This window comes from Micromys minutus (assembly GCF_963924665.1).
Source record: "Micromys minutus genome assembly, chromosome: 3".
In the NCBI taxonomy this organism is placed as follows: domain Eukaryota; kingdom Metazoa; phylum Chordata; class Mammalia; order Rodentia; family Muridae; genus Micromys; species Micromys minutus.
The window spans coordinates 2,609,442-2,626,441 of record NC_137972.1 but is presented as its reverse complement, the minus strand read 5'-3'; the positions used below and the strand labels follow the sequence as shown (position 1 = coordinate 2,626,441).

The 17,000-nt window shown below is 46.4% G+C and overlaps 1 protein-coding gene across 2 annotated transcripts in view; it reads left to right on the top strand.

Annotated features, from left to right (window-relative positions):
- Window positions 1-7,916, top strand: part of STK38L (serine/threonine kinase 38 like) — a 52,499-nt gene extending 44,583 nt beyond the window's left edge. For both annotated transcript variants that reach the window (XM_080914559.1, XM_080914560.1), the window contains 5 exons: window positions 998-1,115; window positions 1,508-1,631; window positions 2,750-2,845; window positions 4,854-4,945; window positions 5,048-7,916. In XM_080914559.1, coding sequence (XP_080770685.1) covers window positions 998-1,115; window positions 1,508-1,631; window positions 2,750-2,845; window positions 4,854-4,945; window positions 5,048-5,175 — 558 coding nt within the window. In that variant the 3' untranslated portion in view covers window positions 5,176-7,916. The remainder of the gene's footprint in view (window positions 1-997; window positions 1,116-1,507; window positions 1,632-2,749; window positions 2,846-4,853; window positions 4,946-5,047) is intronic.
- Window positions 7,917-17,000: the final 9,084 nt, after the last annotated feature.

The window sequence follows — 17,000 nt, the reverse complement described above, 5'->3', positions numbered from 1 at the left end:
GAAGAAGCTGCTGCCTTCCCATTCCCCTGGGACACGCTGGACTGAGAGGTAGCAGCAGTCCAGCACCTCCAGCACAATTAAATAACCTTTTGCATTTTCAAGCTCATTTGCCAAGTAGTGACAACCTTCATATTCTAATGAACTTGCAGAGATTTAGAAATGTACTTAGCTGTGCATCAAGGAGAAAACATTCTATTTTTAAATGTGTCATTTTAAATCAGATTTCATGTTTGAGAAGAATATTACAGACGTGCTATTCTTAAAGGGGAAGAAGTGAATACTATGAATAGTGATTTTCCTACTCACAGAATGTTCCTGTGTAGCAGCTTCTACCTGTACACAGTGACTCCTCGGGGGGCCAGGAGTCAGCACCTCGGGTCAGTGGCTCCCAAGGGACAGGGGACTTCATAGATGTTTGGAGCAGGAAATTTCTTCAGCCCACCAACTGCTAGTCTTGTGGTTTTCCAGGTCCTTGAAATGACAGTCTGCTGTCACAGGTGTCCACTGGTACCCCTCCTTGAGAGCTGCTGTCTTTAAGAAGTCATTTTTGTAGGATTTGATGTGGAGCATTCAGACAGCTCCTGCTGGGATGCCTGGAGCCAGGTTACAAGGAGGGCACCTCTAGCTTACAGAGCTTGATCCTGTCTTGTTTCATCCTCAGATTGAGCTGTTGTAGGTCCCTTACCTGGATCTTTGGTGAGCAGAGCTGGTATTGAGAGAACCCTAAAGCACATGAGTAGTGAGCAGGGAAGTTGGCTCATTGGAGTCAGCCTTTTATTTCCTTTTGAAGTGGACACAGGGATTCTCCTGGGGCCAAAGTCCTGTGTTGTATGCATAGTGCCTGACTCAGCCTCTTTCAGTCAGCTTTACATGTAACACAGAGTCACCTGTCACCGAAAACTTGTCTCCTCTGTCTAGTGCTTCCTCCTGTAGTAAGCCATACTCAGATGTTTTATAAGTGGTTCAGGATGCAGTTTGACACTCTGCCTCTTTGTAGGCTTACTCCACGGTTGGAACACCAGACTACATTGCTCCAGAAGTATTCATGCAGACCGGCTACAACAAACTGTGTGACTGGTGGTCCTTGGGGGTGATTATGTATGAGATGCTAATAGGTAGGTTCTGTTTGTGTGTGTGGTGACACACATCTCTTTTGGTGCCATTGTTTGAACAACTATTAAAGACAAATAGAACATAGTCATTTTGAACCTATTTCTCATGTTTATCAGTGTTAAATACATATAAATAAATATCCAATAAACTGCCTGGGGATCTTGTGGTAGGAGGTGGTTAATTAGCATGGCTTCCTTTATCAAGTTGGAAATGCAGGGCTCAGATAAAGTGAAGTGAGGTTTTAAATCCATATGGACTTGATTAGTAATTTATAGTAAGTTGCATGCGGTGTTGCTGTAGAACACTCAGTGCTGTTTCGTTTCTTGTGGCACATACTGTAGGTCTGCTTGAATTATCATAAAAGCTGATAAACTGTTGGTTCTCTGACGCTCAGGCTTCCCACCTTTCTGCTCCGAGACACCTCAGGAAACATACCGAAAAGTTATGAGCTGGAAGGAGACACTGGCATTTCCTCCAGAAGTGCCCGTCTCTGAAAAAGCCAAGGACTTGATTCTCAGGTCAGTTGCTCTTAAAATGTGACACGTGCATGAATGGTCAGTGTCTCTGAGGCAGGGAAGGTCTGGAGGAAAAACACTGCAGATCTGACTAGTCAAGGAGGTCAGTATAGAGAAAGGTTTTAGAAAATTCAAACTTTGAAAAGATTCTTATTTTTATATGTAAGTATGTGGGTACCACTTGCCCATGAGGCTAGAAGAGCCCTTGGAACTGGAGTTACAGATAGTTGTGAGCCGTCCAGCATGGGTGCTGGGAATTGAATCCAGCCTTCTGTAAGAGCAGCAAGTGCTCTTGACTACCTATTTCCCTAGACCCTCAGAATGCAAATACTTTAAAAGAACTTTGTGGGAAGATGGCGTTCAGAAGAGAGAAGAGATCTTATTGGATCCTGGTAATATTATTAGCAAAGTGTGGCTCCTGTTAGACCACAGGGACTCAGTGTGTCAGACAGAAAGGAGAAGAAATGTATCAGAAGCTCCTGACATAGAAGTGCACAGGAACTCAAGCAGAAGACTGTCTTACCAGTGCTGGATGGAGCATGAATTGTGGCAACCCTTGTGAGTGGCCACTGGCAGCATGTGGTATAAAATTGTTAAGCTGTACATGACCTTTGACCCAGCAGTTTCATTTCAGGGAATTTAATTGGGCATATAACCATGTGAGGTAAAGAGGTATGTTTCTGATGTTATTTTAGTTGTGAAAAATTGAAACTTACACAAGTCTTCAGCAGTAGCAGTGGATGGGACAGTGATATCTCAGTATACAGGTCTCCAAAACTTACCTCACAGGAAAATACTGAGCAGCATTACAAAATTCTTAGTATAGTCACTGAAGGAAGGTGTTAAAATAATTATTACTGTGTTAACACAATATTATTACATTTTATTATTGTATTATTAATTTTATTATTACATTAACATTATTATAAGATGAAAAGTAGCTTCAGAATGTTTTACCGGTTATCTCTAAAGGATAGGGTTATAGGTAATTTGTATTTTCTCTGTATTTCCCATAATAGCTTCAATATCTAAATTAAAATGATATCTAAAAACATTCAAAGTAATAACTATGAGAGTATTTGAAGTGAAAAATGTGCCTAGTAATTCGTTTTTCTTTCTAGATTTTGTACTGATTCTGAAAACAGAATTGGGAATGGTGGTGTGGAAGAGATCAAAGGTCATCCGTTCTTTGAGGGTGTAGACTGGGGGCACATAAGGTATGTTCTGCAGCCCAAGCTGATAAAACATCAACTTCTGGATTTAGTGGTTAGTGCACTTCTGTTTCTTCTAGACTCGTGGTTCTCAACCTATTGGTTGTGAACCCTTTGTGAATTTAATGACCCTGTCCCAGGGGTCACCTAAGACTGTTGTAAAACACAGATGTTTCCATTATAATTCCTAACAGTAGCAAATTTTCAGTTATGAAGTAGGGGTCACTGCCACATGAGGGACTGCATTAAAGGGTCTCAGTGTTAGGAAAGCTGAGAACCACCCTTAGACTAAGCACAAGAGGTAGTGCTGCCTCCTCTGAGAAGTCATTGCCTCTGCAGCTTCTCGGTGTCTTCCTTGGAGGTCACACTGTGTGCCCAGTACTTTCCTGAGCCTGTGCTGCACATCTCTTGTCTTACCCTGAGGCACTGTTAGTACCGTGCCCATGCGCTCGAGACACAGCATGCTGGTTATAAAAGCACAGAGCTTAGCTGCCTAAACTCACACTGCTTGTCAGGACTGGAAAGCTAGGTCACAGAAACCTGCCTGCCGCCCTTTCCACTCAGCTGAGTCTTCTTGTACAAGCATGGCCAGTACAGGCTTTTTCATAACCTGGTATACTTAGCACCTAAAAATAAAAAACCTCGGGGCTGGAGAGATGGCTTAGAGGTTAAGAACACTGGCTGCTTTTCTAGAGGTCCTGAGTTCAATTCTCAGCAACTTCATGGTGGCTCACAACCGTCTGCAATGAGATCTCGTGTCTTCTGGTGTGTAGGCATACCTATAGGCAGAATACTCTATACACAGTAAATAAATCTCTTTTGTTTAAGGACATACTAAACTGTAAAAGGCTGATAAAGGGCTGATGGGGTGGCTTAGCAGGAAAAGACAGATAATCTGAGTTCCATTCCTGGGTCCTTTGAGGTAGAAGAGGAGAAGCAACTCCTGAACGTGGCCCTCTGAGTTCTACACTTGCGACATGGTGTGGTGTGTGTGTATAAATACAATTTTAAAGGTTTTTTTGTTCTGTTTTGGAGGGGTTGTTGTTGGCTTTTGTGTTTGCTTTTATTGTTATTTGTGTTTCACTGTGTAGACCAGGCTATCCTGGAGTTCACTGTGTAGACCAGGCTATCCTGGAGTTCACTGTGTAGACCAGGCTATCCTGGAGTTCACTGTGTAATCCAGGCTATCCTGGAGTTCACTGTGTAGACCAGGCTATCCTGGAGTTCACTGTGTAGACCAGGCTGGCCTCAAACTCAGAGATCTGCCTGCCTCTGCCCCTGAGTGCTAGGATTAAAGGTTTGCAACACCACAGCCTGGCCAATTTAAAAGTTTTAAATGACATTTTAAACTATTTCTATAGTTAAATGCTTTTAGCATAAGAAGGCATTTTTTATGAATTTTTTTAACCTAACCTCTCTGGTCCTCATAAAGTTTATATGACTGATAAGCTTTGCATTCAGATTTTATCACAAATATGTATGCCCCCCTTTTTCGCAGATGTTTTTTGTATTTACTAGTCGTCACTAAGATTCTAGCCCTAATTCACTTGGATAGATTTCCCTGTCTCCTACTTTCAGTAAAGTACCTTCTCTTTTCATTTTCTTTTCAAAAAAAAAACACAGCATGAAGGCCGGGACTGCCACTCAGCGGTGGATAGCTACTTGCCTAGCTCTGTTGGTCTCCGTGCTGGGGGAGGGGCGGAAGCATGAGAAAGTCTTCATGTAAAACTTCCGTCTTAACCATCTTGACATTCCTTAGCTTAGTTCAGAGCCACAGCAGACAGTCAGACACCCTTGGATTTTCTGTCCTCTGCTGCAGTGGGCAAGACGTTTCTAGAGTGGATTGTTGGACAGTTACAAGTTCAAGATGATCACAGTCGCGCCTCCAGGGAAGACACACTGAGAGGAGGCAGCCCTGCCTCTTGTGCTTAGTCTAAGGGTGGTTCTCAACCTTCCTAATGCTGTGACCCTTTAATACAGCTCCTCATGGCTGCGAACTAACTGCCTTTTGCAGGGAAAGACCAGCAGCCATCCCTATAGAAATCCGGAGTATAGATGACACTTCAAACTTTGACGACTTCCCCGAGTCTGACATCTTACAGCCAGGTAAGAGGCTCCCAAGCATGTCCACCCTGCTGCCACCGTGAGGTGACAGATGCAGCACTAATGAAGTCCCTTGGCCCTTAGTTGACTTTCTTTTCTCTCTAGTGCCGAACACCACAGAGTCCGACTACAAATCCAAAGACTGGGTTTTTCTCAACTACACCTACAAAAGGTTTGAAGGGCTGACCCAGCGAGGCTCCATTCCCACATACATGAAAGTGGGGAAATTATGATGATCACAGCTGCCCACAGCCAGGAGAACTCAGGTAGCTGCGTCCCCAGGCTCGGCACCGGCACCAGGCGCTCCAGGACACCGCTGCTCTCCAGCCAGAGGAACGCCTACAGCTTGGGAATCTGAGGCTGCTACCGCTATGGGAATTGCTCTGCTTTTTTTTTTTTTTTTTTTTTTTTTTTTTTTTGTATTCACTTTATTATACAAAGGTACCGGAACAAAAGGAACAGACATTCCCTCCTCACTGCACTGTCTGTGTGTGTGTTGAGAGGTCCATTCTGCCCGTGTGCTGCGCTTCCAATTGCAACACTAATCCAGCCAGAACTGCATAGTGCTGTGGGCACCGTGGTGGCCTGAGGTCGCTCTTGGTGTCCCTGCTTCACTGCAGAGCTCATGGATCTAGAATCAGTGAAAAGCCATCTTCTGTAGCTGCTGTTAGAACATTTGCCCTGTTGGTTCGGACGTTGTAGGCTCTACATGAAGACAGTTTCTGTGCGAGCTCCAAGGAACTTAAGGACACTGACGTCGACATTAGAATTCCTGTCACGCTCTCACGCAGACCCTGCGGTAGGGAAGATGAGCTTCTGTCAGGGTGAGGACATTTCTCACCTTCACTCCAAGACTGTTGGTGCTGAGAGATAGTGACAAGTGGCGTGCACACAGGCAGACGCACCGAGTGATTGTCAGCTACTTTTCTGTGACCCAGGCCTCCATTTTTAATAAGAGGTCGTAGCATTGTTTTAATTGGAGGATGGTGAGCTGAGTTTCAGAAATGACCATGAAAGCTGCTTGTAGAACCTAGTGGGTTTTTATTAAACTATTTTTTTAAATGTCAAACTTCTGATCAAGTCAGTGGACACTGGAGCAGGGTGTGACTCACTGTGGCTTTCTGCAGAGGTGGCACAAGTCATGCTGGTGACCCTTTGTCCCCTTGACAGCACTAGTGCCATTGTTCTCCAATGAACCAAAGATCCTGGACAGTGGCTGTGGGGGAGTGCCGAGCTCACTCCATGGACCTTTGACCGAGGCCAGCCCTGTTCGCTGTTAGCTCATCACTGTGGTTAAAGCCCATAATGAACTGAGGGTAGTGGGTCCAGGCTGAGAGGGCGTGATCGGAGACTGGGCAGAAAGGTCAGCATCAGATTCGTGGGGTATTTCCCTAAGGATTACTTCATCTTTTCTTGCTTAGCATTTTGATTCCGAAACAACTTTCTGAAGAGATGTAGTTTTGTGAGTTGTAGCTTTAGTAACTTCTCAGGGAATGGCTAATGTTTATCTTCTGTGATGTGATGCAGTGAGGCTTTATGGGAAGAATGACTCTCCTGAGGGGACTGAGCAATGCCTTGTGACCCCCCTTTCACCAAGGTCATCAGCTCTGATGTATGTTGGTGAAGTCCTTTAAGGCCACCCAGTGTGTCCCCACTTTGCTGCTGAATCTGGAGATCACCACCACCTACTGATTTACTGGCTTGGCTGTAGCCTGATCAATCCTATGCCGAGTATTTGGGGCAAACACTGAAAATGATGGCTAAGTCTCCTTGACGTTAACTGCCTTAATATCTGCAGGGTATATGAGCTTCTCCAGGCGCCTGTCTCAAGGGTACTGTAGCAGCAGAGACCCCTGGCTATAGGGATTCTACCTTTTCTTTTAAAATGGGACTTTCCTAGTGTGAGGGTGACCAGGATGGATAGGAGACCTTGCCAAATTCTTTAGCACCTGACTACAGTAGGGTGACGGTGTTGCCAAGTCCAGGCAGCTGTGGGAGGCTGAGATGGGTGAAGAGGAGGATTACTGGGCTTATGGTTGCATGATGTAGGGACAGACTCTTCTGACCCCAGCTGGCAGGTTTGCTGGTGGTGGAGAGGCATTTTGGGAAGTTTGCTTTGCTGGTTGCCACCTCCCCTGGCATTAACATGGCTTCCTACTCTTCAGGAATCCCTCCTGGAAGTGTTCCCTACACTAGTGTAAAGGCCCCAAAAGACTGCCTGTTGAAGCAAAAATATGAGACATGGTGCAGATTACACAAATAATTTGCAGAGATCCCCTGAGAATTACTTTTTCCATTGTATCTTTCCCATATTTTAGGAGAATAATGTAATTTAAGTGATAATACCCTATCTTAATCAACTGGGCATAGTGACATTTTCTCTTAATCTCTATTTTGAATCAAAGAGGTTTTATTATAAACGGTAGTTTGGGTTTTTTCTAAGGATACAGAAAATGTGTCTAACAATTCAGATGTATCGGTTTCCTGATTGAACAGAGACTTGTATCTTTTCAGTAAAACCTTTGTGCTGAAGCAGTTACTAAGTGTGCAGGTGGATGAAATCCTGGGCTGTCCAGAGTAAGGTGTAACCAGCTGTTTAGTGAAAATGTCAGCTAGGGAATATTAAATACATTCCTTGGTTGCTAAGGCTTACGGTAGGGCTTCTTCGCTCTGATCATGGTCATTTCTCATTTTATTTCAAAATTAAATTTCTCCGTAGAAGTGCACTTATTTCTGAAAAATTCTAAAGAAGCCAACACTTAATAAATATGACACACTTGAGACTACTAGAAATATTTTAGATTTTTATTACAAAATGTGAAGGAGATAAAGGAATAAAGTAATAGAAGTGTATTGTGGTTATTTTTTTTTTAAAGCAATATAATCCAGCAGTTGTCCAGAACTCTCAGGCTGCTGAGCCACCCAGTGTTTTGAACACTGCTGGGCAGGGGCGAGAGCCTCCTCACTCACGGCAGACGAGAATAAAACCACATTTACAAAAGCTATCGATGGGGTGTTTGTTTTGTTTTGTTGTTGGGTTTCAGACTAGTGTTATCCAAAACGTAACTACTATATTGTGAGTAAAATTTCCAAATACCTACTACACCTGACGATCACATCACAAAAAGATTAAAGTATTTGAAGTTTTGAATCAAGACAGTTGAACAAGCCCAGGCTTAAAATTGCTCAGATCCTTAACTGAAAGCGTTGTAAGTTGTCACCTTAGGTGTTTGCTGGGCTTAGGTCTTACATGCAGCCCCTGCAGTGAGTCAGAACCCAAGGGCATCAGTAAGCGCGGTACTCAGAACAGTTCAGAGAGAGGATCCACTCAGCTACCACATACTGTGTCCCTCGCTGTAGCAGTCACAACCAGGACTTGCCAGAGAGAGACCGGCAAACTCCCCTGTACTCCAGCAGCACCACTCCAGACTAGTTTTGCTCCAGCGCCCCCAGCATGGATCGACGATGCTGTTGCAAGAAGGGTTGGGAACACAGGGTTGGAATTGGAAGAGAGCAAACTTGCAGGCTCTTAAATCCAACTCTCAGAAATGTCTAATGAAACAACTTACATTCATAAGCATAGTTTCACTTACCCGATGCATTGCCTTACAACTGTTCTGTAAAGAGATGGAACCATCGGAACACAGGATGTTGCCCTGGAGCCCCACACCAGTACTTCTTACCCCCAAGGCACAGAGCCTCCCTATGCATCAAGAACCTTGTGAGAATACGGGAATGTGATGACGGAGCTGTCACCTGAGATAATGAGTGCGGGTGACACAAGGAAGGCAAAGATGGGTGCACCAGTAAGGAAGTGGTCTCAGCACAAGGTCAGACGCTCTGTTCCAGGGTAGTCAGCTCAGCGCACAGAAACATAAAGTACGGGGATTTTTCCGTTGCACTAACTCTTGCTTTGCCCTTGCTCAGAGAGAGCGAGCAAGCTAGATGGCCACAGAGATTTAAGTATCACACAACTTGAGTTTTTAAGAGAACCTTGCTGTGCTGAAGAGAGAAATTAGTTACGTGAACACTGTTCCTGTTGAGGACTTGAGTTTGGGTCCCAGTACCCATGCTAGGTTACTGACATCTGTTGGCACAGGTACTCATATAATAAAAACAAAATTCTGAGAGTCAAGAAAATAATGAGCCAGAAAGTGCCTCCCCCCATACCCCTTCCCCCAACCTGTTACTGGATATGATTATATCAACTTTTAATTAATTGGTACCTGGTTAGTGGTTGACTGAAATCAGGATTTAAGTCCCTAGTACCAGGGTCGGTTTCACTGTACATCTATGGATACCTGAAGCCAAATTAGAGTTCTTCCAAGAATCTTCAGTTAGTCAGAAGGCCCTAGAAACAAGTGTGCTCTAGACTCCCTGCAGGCCTGGTCTGGGCCGGACAGTGAGACCCTGTGACAAGGAGAAAACTACAATCCTGCCCTTAAAGTCCGCCATGGCCAGTAGGCTGCGGGCCACTCTTTCTGCCCCGCCTGTAAGATGAACACTGGGAACCACTGCCGGGTGCTAGAGCCCAGTTCCTTGTGCTCTGAGGAGTTCCCAGAGCTGTGTGCTGTGCTTCTGGCTCCCGCCCAGCTGCTGCTCTTTAGGCCCATGACTTCTAAAATGGTTATGAAGAAATACAGAGTCGTCTCTTCATATCTCAACCCAGACTGTGGCTAAACTCAGGTGCTGTGTCTAAAGGGAGGGTGTTCCTAACCTTTGGAAAAATTGTGTGTCACCAGGAGTTGTGGGGTAGAGCTGAGACCATGCTCCCATCCTGGTTGGATTATTATGGGCTGTGTGCAATAGGAGCAGAACAAAACCCCACAGAGCCGAGTGCACAGTTTGAGTGCTGGGTAGCTCTGCTCTGTAACTGAGACCACTTTCAAACCTGGCTGGCTTTTATTAAAAAACAATTCCCAAGTCATTGAGAACAGAGTGAAGCTTTGCTGAAGTTGTTTAGGTTAGCAAACAATACAGGGCTTGCACTAACCAGAACTCCCTAAATACCCCCTTTCAAAGGACCCTACTCCAGTTCCTCTGTACCCCTCATTCTCTCCCTCTCCCAGTGTCTTCTCTGCCACACCTCCCTGTCTTAGGCCAAGCTCAAACCCCCATCTTTTTATTCCAGAAGCCCATAGCAGATCTGTCCATCTAGATGCACTGAGGATTCTCTACACCAGTCACAAACCCCGCTGCACAAGCCCAGGAGTCTTCCCCAGGATTCCTTTCCCGGGCTGTTTCTGGAGGCTGACGGCAAAGGTCATTTGAAGTATCATTAGTATAATAATTTGTATTCAACCTCTTGTGCTGGGAATTGGTTTTAATGCTTTGTCTCAATCTGGCTCTCAAAGCCGTTCTTCCAGACCTGAGAGTACCTGCCCCCAGTTGGTCCATTGATAATAAAGGATTACCGAACAGCCAATGGCTGGGCAAAAAGGCAGAGGTGGGACTTTCAGATTGTGTGGGCAAGGGACAGAGAGGGAGGGGAGGAAGAGGAGAATCTCCATGACTCGGAGGGAGAGGAATCAGATTTAAGAAAATTACCCAGTAATGCAGGTGGAAAGGAAAAGTAGCCCTATGGGGGGAGGGGGTACCCAGAAGGTAACAGGGCAGCAAAGATTAAACATAAATTTAGGAGGTGTTTGCCAGGAATACCGGAAAGAAATGTGTGCCAGCTATGGGGACATTTAGAAATACCCAGCCACTGAGCTAGTCAAGGCATGTGTGTGTGTCTTTTCATTTGCAAATCCAGAGAGCTCTTGGGTAGGTGCATGTGACCAGCCGGGAGCCAAACCGGTTTAAGAAATTCGCTGCTACTCTCTTGAAAGCTTGAGATTGGATACTTGTTATTTTTATGAATTTTGGAAAATATCGTAGGCTTAGCTATGCCGTTGTTTAACCCAACTGTTGGGGAAGGCTCCGATCATAGTTGTGGAGCAGGCTGCTCAGGTGGGCAGACGAGTGCTGGTTCTGCCTTGAAAACTGTTCTTACAGAATCTTTAGCAGTAAAGTTAAAATTACTGCCCACTTGGGGTGAATATTTCTGTCACACAAGGCCATCCTTGGGCTTTGAGCTAGAAACAGACCAGTGTTGACCAGAACTCTGAGTTGGGTTGCAAGTCCATTTCTCAAAATTTCTCCCAGGAGAAATGTCTTAGTCAGGGTTTCTATTCCTGCACAAACATCACAACCAAGAAGCAAGCTGGGGAGGAAAGGGTTTATTCAGCTTATACTTCCACATGGCTGTTCATCACCAAAGGAAGTCAGGACTGGAACTCAAGCAGGTCAGGAAGCAGGAGCTGATGCAGAGACCATGGGGAGATGTCACTTACTGGCTTGCTTCCCCTGGCTTGCTCAGCCTGCTTTCTTATAGAACCCAGATCTACCAGCCCAGGGATGGCACCACCCACAATGGGCTGGGCCCTCCCCCCTAGATCACTAGTTGAGAAAATGCCTTACAGCTGGATTTCATGTAGGCATTTCCCCAACTGAGGCTCCTTTCTGTGTGATAACTCCAGCTTGTGTCAAGTTGACACAAAACCAGCCAGTACAGTTTGTCCCTTGTCAACTTGACATACAAATACACCACTATTAAGCCTCAACCCTCATTTTCTTCATCCCCAAGATCTGAATAACCTTAAGTCCCACAGTCTTTGCAAATTCTTACATATTAAAATTGCAATACCTTTAAAATATCCAGTCTCTTTTAAAAATCAAAGTCTTTTTACAATGCAAAGTATCTTAACTGTGGGCTCCACTTCTTCCTTCAAGAGGGAAAAATATCAGGGCACAGTCACAATCAAAAAGCAAAATCAATCTCTAGCCATCCAGTGTCTGGGATCCACTTACAAACTTCTGGGCTCCTCCAAGGGCTTGGGTCACTTCTCCAGCTCTGCCCTTTGTAGCACACACTTTGTCTTCTAGGCTCCAGCTGCCTGCTCTCCACTGCCATGGCTGTTCTTGGTGGTAATCTCATGATACTGGTATCTCCAAAACACCACTGTCAGTCCCGGGGCACTAATTGCCACTGAGGATGCACCTTCATCAATGGCCTTCCATGGCCTCTCACAGTGCTGAGCCTCAGCTGCTCTCCATGACCCCTTCATTCCTTCAAAACCAGTACCACCTGGGTGACTCTTAAACATTACCAAGTCCAGCCACAGCACGAGGTACAATCTTGGCTATCTCTGGAACACATCCTCTTTGTGCTCTCAGAAAACAGTTCCCAGAAGATTTCACCTCAGTGATTCTGGTCTCTTCTTAATCACCACTAATTTCTCAGCTCCAGCCAACCAGCACCAATAGTCCCAGCATTGCAAAGGTTTTGCTTTAGTAGTTCTGGTATCTTGTTAATCACAGCTGATTCTCAGTCCCAGCTAACCAAAACCACAGAATCTTCACAATTAAAATAGCAACAGCCCTGATAAGTCTTTAATCTTCCCTCTGAAATTTCCCAAGGCAGGCCTTCATCTTCTGCACTGTTCTCAACATTATCTTCCAACTACAAAACATCCCACAGAACTCTTAACATCCCAATAACTCTTCTAGCTCAAAGTTCCAAAGTCCTTCCACAGTCCTCCCAAAAACATGGTCAGGTTGTCACAGGAATACCCCACTTTTGGTACCAATTTGTCTTAGAGTTTCTATTCCTGCACAAAACATCATGACCAAGAAGCAAGTTGGGGAGGAAAGGGTTTATTCAGCTTACACTTACACATTTCTGTTCATCACCAAAGGAAGTCAGGACAGGAACTCAAGCAGGTCAGGAAGTAGGAGCTCATGCAGAGGCCATGGAGGGATGTCATTTACTGGCTTGCTTCTCCTGGCTTGCTCAGCCTGCATTCTTATAGAACCCAGGTCTACCAGCCCAGGGATGGCCCCACCCACAATGGGCTGGGCCCTCCCCCCTTGATCACTAGTTGTTAAATGCCTTACAGCTGGATCTCATGGAGGCATTTCCTCAACTGAGGCTCCTTTCTCTGTGATTAACTCCAGCCTGTGTCAAGTTGACACAAAACCAGACAGTACAAGAAAGTAATAGAAAATTATTGATTAGAAATAAGGACATACCTTTCTATCGTCAAGACAGGCTTTCCTGGAGCCCAGGCTAGCCTTGAACTCACTGTTCAGCTGAGGATGGCCTTGAGTTCCTGAACGTCCAGCTTTTAATTCTGCAGAGCTGGCATCACATAGGGACACCATGTGTTCATGGGGTTCTGGAGCTCAAACTACACCCCTCACCTTCTTTGGGTTTGTTTGAGACAGTCTCAGCCCAGGCTGGCCTCCAACTGCACTTGAAGCCAAGGATAACCTGGGCTCAGTCTTTCTACGCTTACCTCCCAAGTGCTGGAATTATAAGTGTGTAGCCCGGCTATTCTCTTTAAAACATAAAAAGTAAACCCTTTGCCTAGTAAAGCTTCCAGGCACAAAGAAACACAAGACGGGTGTTGTTGACGGTGAGGACACTGAGGGAGAGCAGTTGCCCCAAGGAACCCGGCCCTGCCTGGACCTACAGCTTTCTGCTTTCCTGGGGAGCTACATCCCTCTTGTTTTCTGGCTTTGGGAGAAATGAGTCATCATTTCAGGGAAGAGGGGCCTGTGGTGATTCAGTCATAGGTCATTGGTCACCATGTAGGGTGCAAATTCTTGAGGATGCCGGACGGATGATCTTTCTGCCACAGTACTCTTTTTTTTTTAATTTTATTTTTTTAATTGGAGTGTATTCATTGCCCATAGTACTGGGGTTCCCAAGAACATTGTCACTCAAGTATATAAATTACTTTGGCCTCACTCTCCCTACTGCTCTCTTCCTCTCCCTTTGTCCCTAGAGACAGCTTAATTTTCTATATATGCTTCATAAAATCTAGGATTCTCAACATTTTTCTGAGCTTGACTTGATTGATTTAGTTTGGTTATCTGTTTCCCCGGAAATGGCATAATTCCGTTCGTTGTGGCTGCATAAAAGCCCACTGTGCATATATACCACGTTTACCCGCTCGCCTGCTGACAGGAACGGGTTGGTTGCAAAGCTTAAGCTACATGGTTAGGGCTGCCGCAAACACAGGCGCTTCAGTGCCTCTGTGATGCTTTGACTTAGTGGTAGCGGGGTTTTTAAGGCATCTCTAGGCTGAGCTCCATAGGAGGTTGGACTAGTTAGGTTCCCACCAGAACTGTGGCCTGTGCCCTGTGCCCAATCCTGAGCCGCGTGCCTTCATTTGTAGTGTTAATGTCTGCCATTCTGACCCAGATGAAATCTCAGCGTAGTTTGAATTTGCATTTTCCTGTTTCTTGGCCATCTGTACTTCATGTTTTGAGAAATGACTGTTTATTTCATCAGCCCACTTACTGATTGGGCTTTAAAAAAAAAAAAAGATTTATCTTTATGTTTGAATGCTTCGCCTGCATGCATGTATGTGTGCCTCAGGAATCTGAGGAGGTCAGAAGAGAGTGACAGATGCCCAGGAACGGGAACTCTGGTCAGAAACCTCCATGTGGATGCTGGGAAAGAACCCAAGCCTCTGCAAGAGCAGAAAGTGCTCCTAACCACTGAGCCGTCTTCCTTGGATTCTTAATGTAGTGTAAATAAATGATAATCTTCTCGCAGACGTCTTGTTAGTAAAGATTTTGTTGTGGCTTGGTCAATTCGTCTGATGATAACAGATTATAATATCAGTTTTTATCTACAGTTACTGGAGGGATTAGATATGTGGGTTTGGAGTGACCTGGTTGGAGGAGAGACCAGGGGAAGGAAGAAGAACGAGAAGAGAAAATATGCCGCCATGGAGGGATGGCCCGTGAGCAAATGGCCAGGAGAAACGGCAGGTATCTGGGGTACACCGTGGGAGGTGGCCAGGCCAGCAGCTAGAAGAGTAGATTGGGGGTTACCTTCTCGTAATTGTCAAAAGCCAAATAAAGTAACCACAGTCTGAGACTCATTTATTTGTGAGCTAGTGGGGCTAAGCTTAACCTGCGTGTACCACAAGATTCCCTCCTGTTCTGCGGTGTTTCTCCAACTGAGAAAACAGAAGTAAGTGAATGCTGGCGGTGGCTGAGGGACACAGTCAGGACGGGACAACTCTGCCTCACTGTTGCGGTGGAACGTCCATCAAGCTCCTGTCCAGGAGGCTTGGTTCCTCTCTCAACGACGACCACTGTCTAGAAAGCCAGAGTTTAAGCATGTTTTGGGCGACCTGAGTGGGTCTCCAGACTATCCACCAGAGCCTGTGAGTTTGTTTGATCTGAGCTGTACAGTTAGCATTAGGGACTTTGAGTGCCTTTAATGGAGCCCTGTCTTTGCGTGTGATGGGAGCAGCAGCTTGGGAACCCACTTGCCACGCTGTATTAACTGAGGTCCACAGTCTCTGCCCTCTGGACCTAACAAGAAGAGTGTGCGACCCAGTCCTTGGAGATCTAGTGGCTTGTTTTCAGCCTTGTTGCTTTACGTGGTCAGAGTGTAACTGGGGAATCCCCCTTGTACCAGTGGCCCAGAGCCAGTCTGTGTGTTCTAGAAGTATCACCATAGGATGAAGGGAGATTGGGAGGTCCAAGGAGTACTGATTACATACGTGTCTGTTACAGGAGCTCCTGGGGTAGGTTGTTGACAGAAAAGGACCGGGATCCTTTCTTGCACCTTGCAATGGTCTCCCTGTCTACCCCCTCCTGCAAGCCTATCCAGCGCCATCGAGGGCGTGCCTGTTGGCTTTGGGCGGATCTCAGCCCCGCCCCACCAGCCTCTACGCTCGGGGCTCGGCTGAGGCTCCGCCCGGGGCTGGGTAGGGGTGCCGGGGCTGCAGCCGCCGAACCGGGTGCGCCCGCCCAGGTGGCATGCAGAAGTCGCGAGATTATGCGACACGCGATGGCGGCAGCCGGGGCTGCGGCGCCAAGTGAGTGGCTTGCGGAGATCCCGACACTGTGTGGGGTCCACGGTGGTGAGCTAGGACCCCGTCCTATGCTGGAGGAAAGGGTCTCCGCGAGTCTATGCCAGGGTCTTATCTGATGGCTGACGGGCAAGGCGGTGGGTCCCCGCAGCCCCAGCGCAGGTGAATCGCCTCCGAGACCCAGTCGGGGGTGAGGGCTAGCTGCGTCCTGCGGTGGGCTAGCTGTGCGCACTGTTCGGAGACCGCGCGCTCTGCAGCCCGCCGCCGGAAGCACGGGTTCCAGGGTGCTGCGGGAGGCCGCGCTGGGTCCCAGTGGCCACGTCCAGACCTAGGGAGTGTAGAGGAGCGCAAACACCCTCTTATCAAAGCCTCTGAAAAGCGCAGTGGACTCCGGGCAGTGCCGTCAACCTCGGCTCCTTTCACTTCGTGAGTCTCTCTGGGAATTATGCCTTACCTGTCCTCTGTTGCTCTCAGTGATAAAACTTGGAGGTGTCTCCCCCAGAACACCGTGACCGTAATTTCACAGAGGATAATCACAGAAAGCTGTTATTTATGGCAGGTAGGAGTCAGGAGGAGGGAGAAAACACCAATAAATAGAAACAGGCAGGGAAGTCAAGGTCGCAGTTATTTTGATTGACAGGCTAGCAGGCTGACTGAGATTGACTGATGATTGATCAATTGATGGTGGATCAATTGATTGATTTCTTGTTGTGTAGTCCCGGGCTAGCCTGGAACCTGCTGTATGGCCAACTTAACCTGGACTTGCATCCCAAGAGCTGGCTACAGGCTTGGTTCAACTTTCTGGTGTAACTTTAATAAACGGTGGCAAAATTCTGCCTGTGTCCTCTCAACCCTTCTGGCTCTGAGCTTCACGCTCCTCTGGGTGCCTCAGTTTTCTCCCTGTAAAATGGGGCAATGACTACGGTGGCCGCTACATTCTGCAACTGTAAGGACTAAATTTGGCTAAACGTGGCTTTGAGCGTAAGGACGCCTGCCCCCTCTGGCAAGGCTACCGCTTGGCTACACTGCGGAAATTTGGGCTTTTTGGTTACGAGAAAGTGAAAATTGATAACGAAAACCCAAAATGAAACAGACTTTATATCAGACACCAGGGCCGTGCTATTTTTACCCACAAGTCCTTCCATTTGGTACTGGAGTGCTCATGGGAAAACAAAACC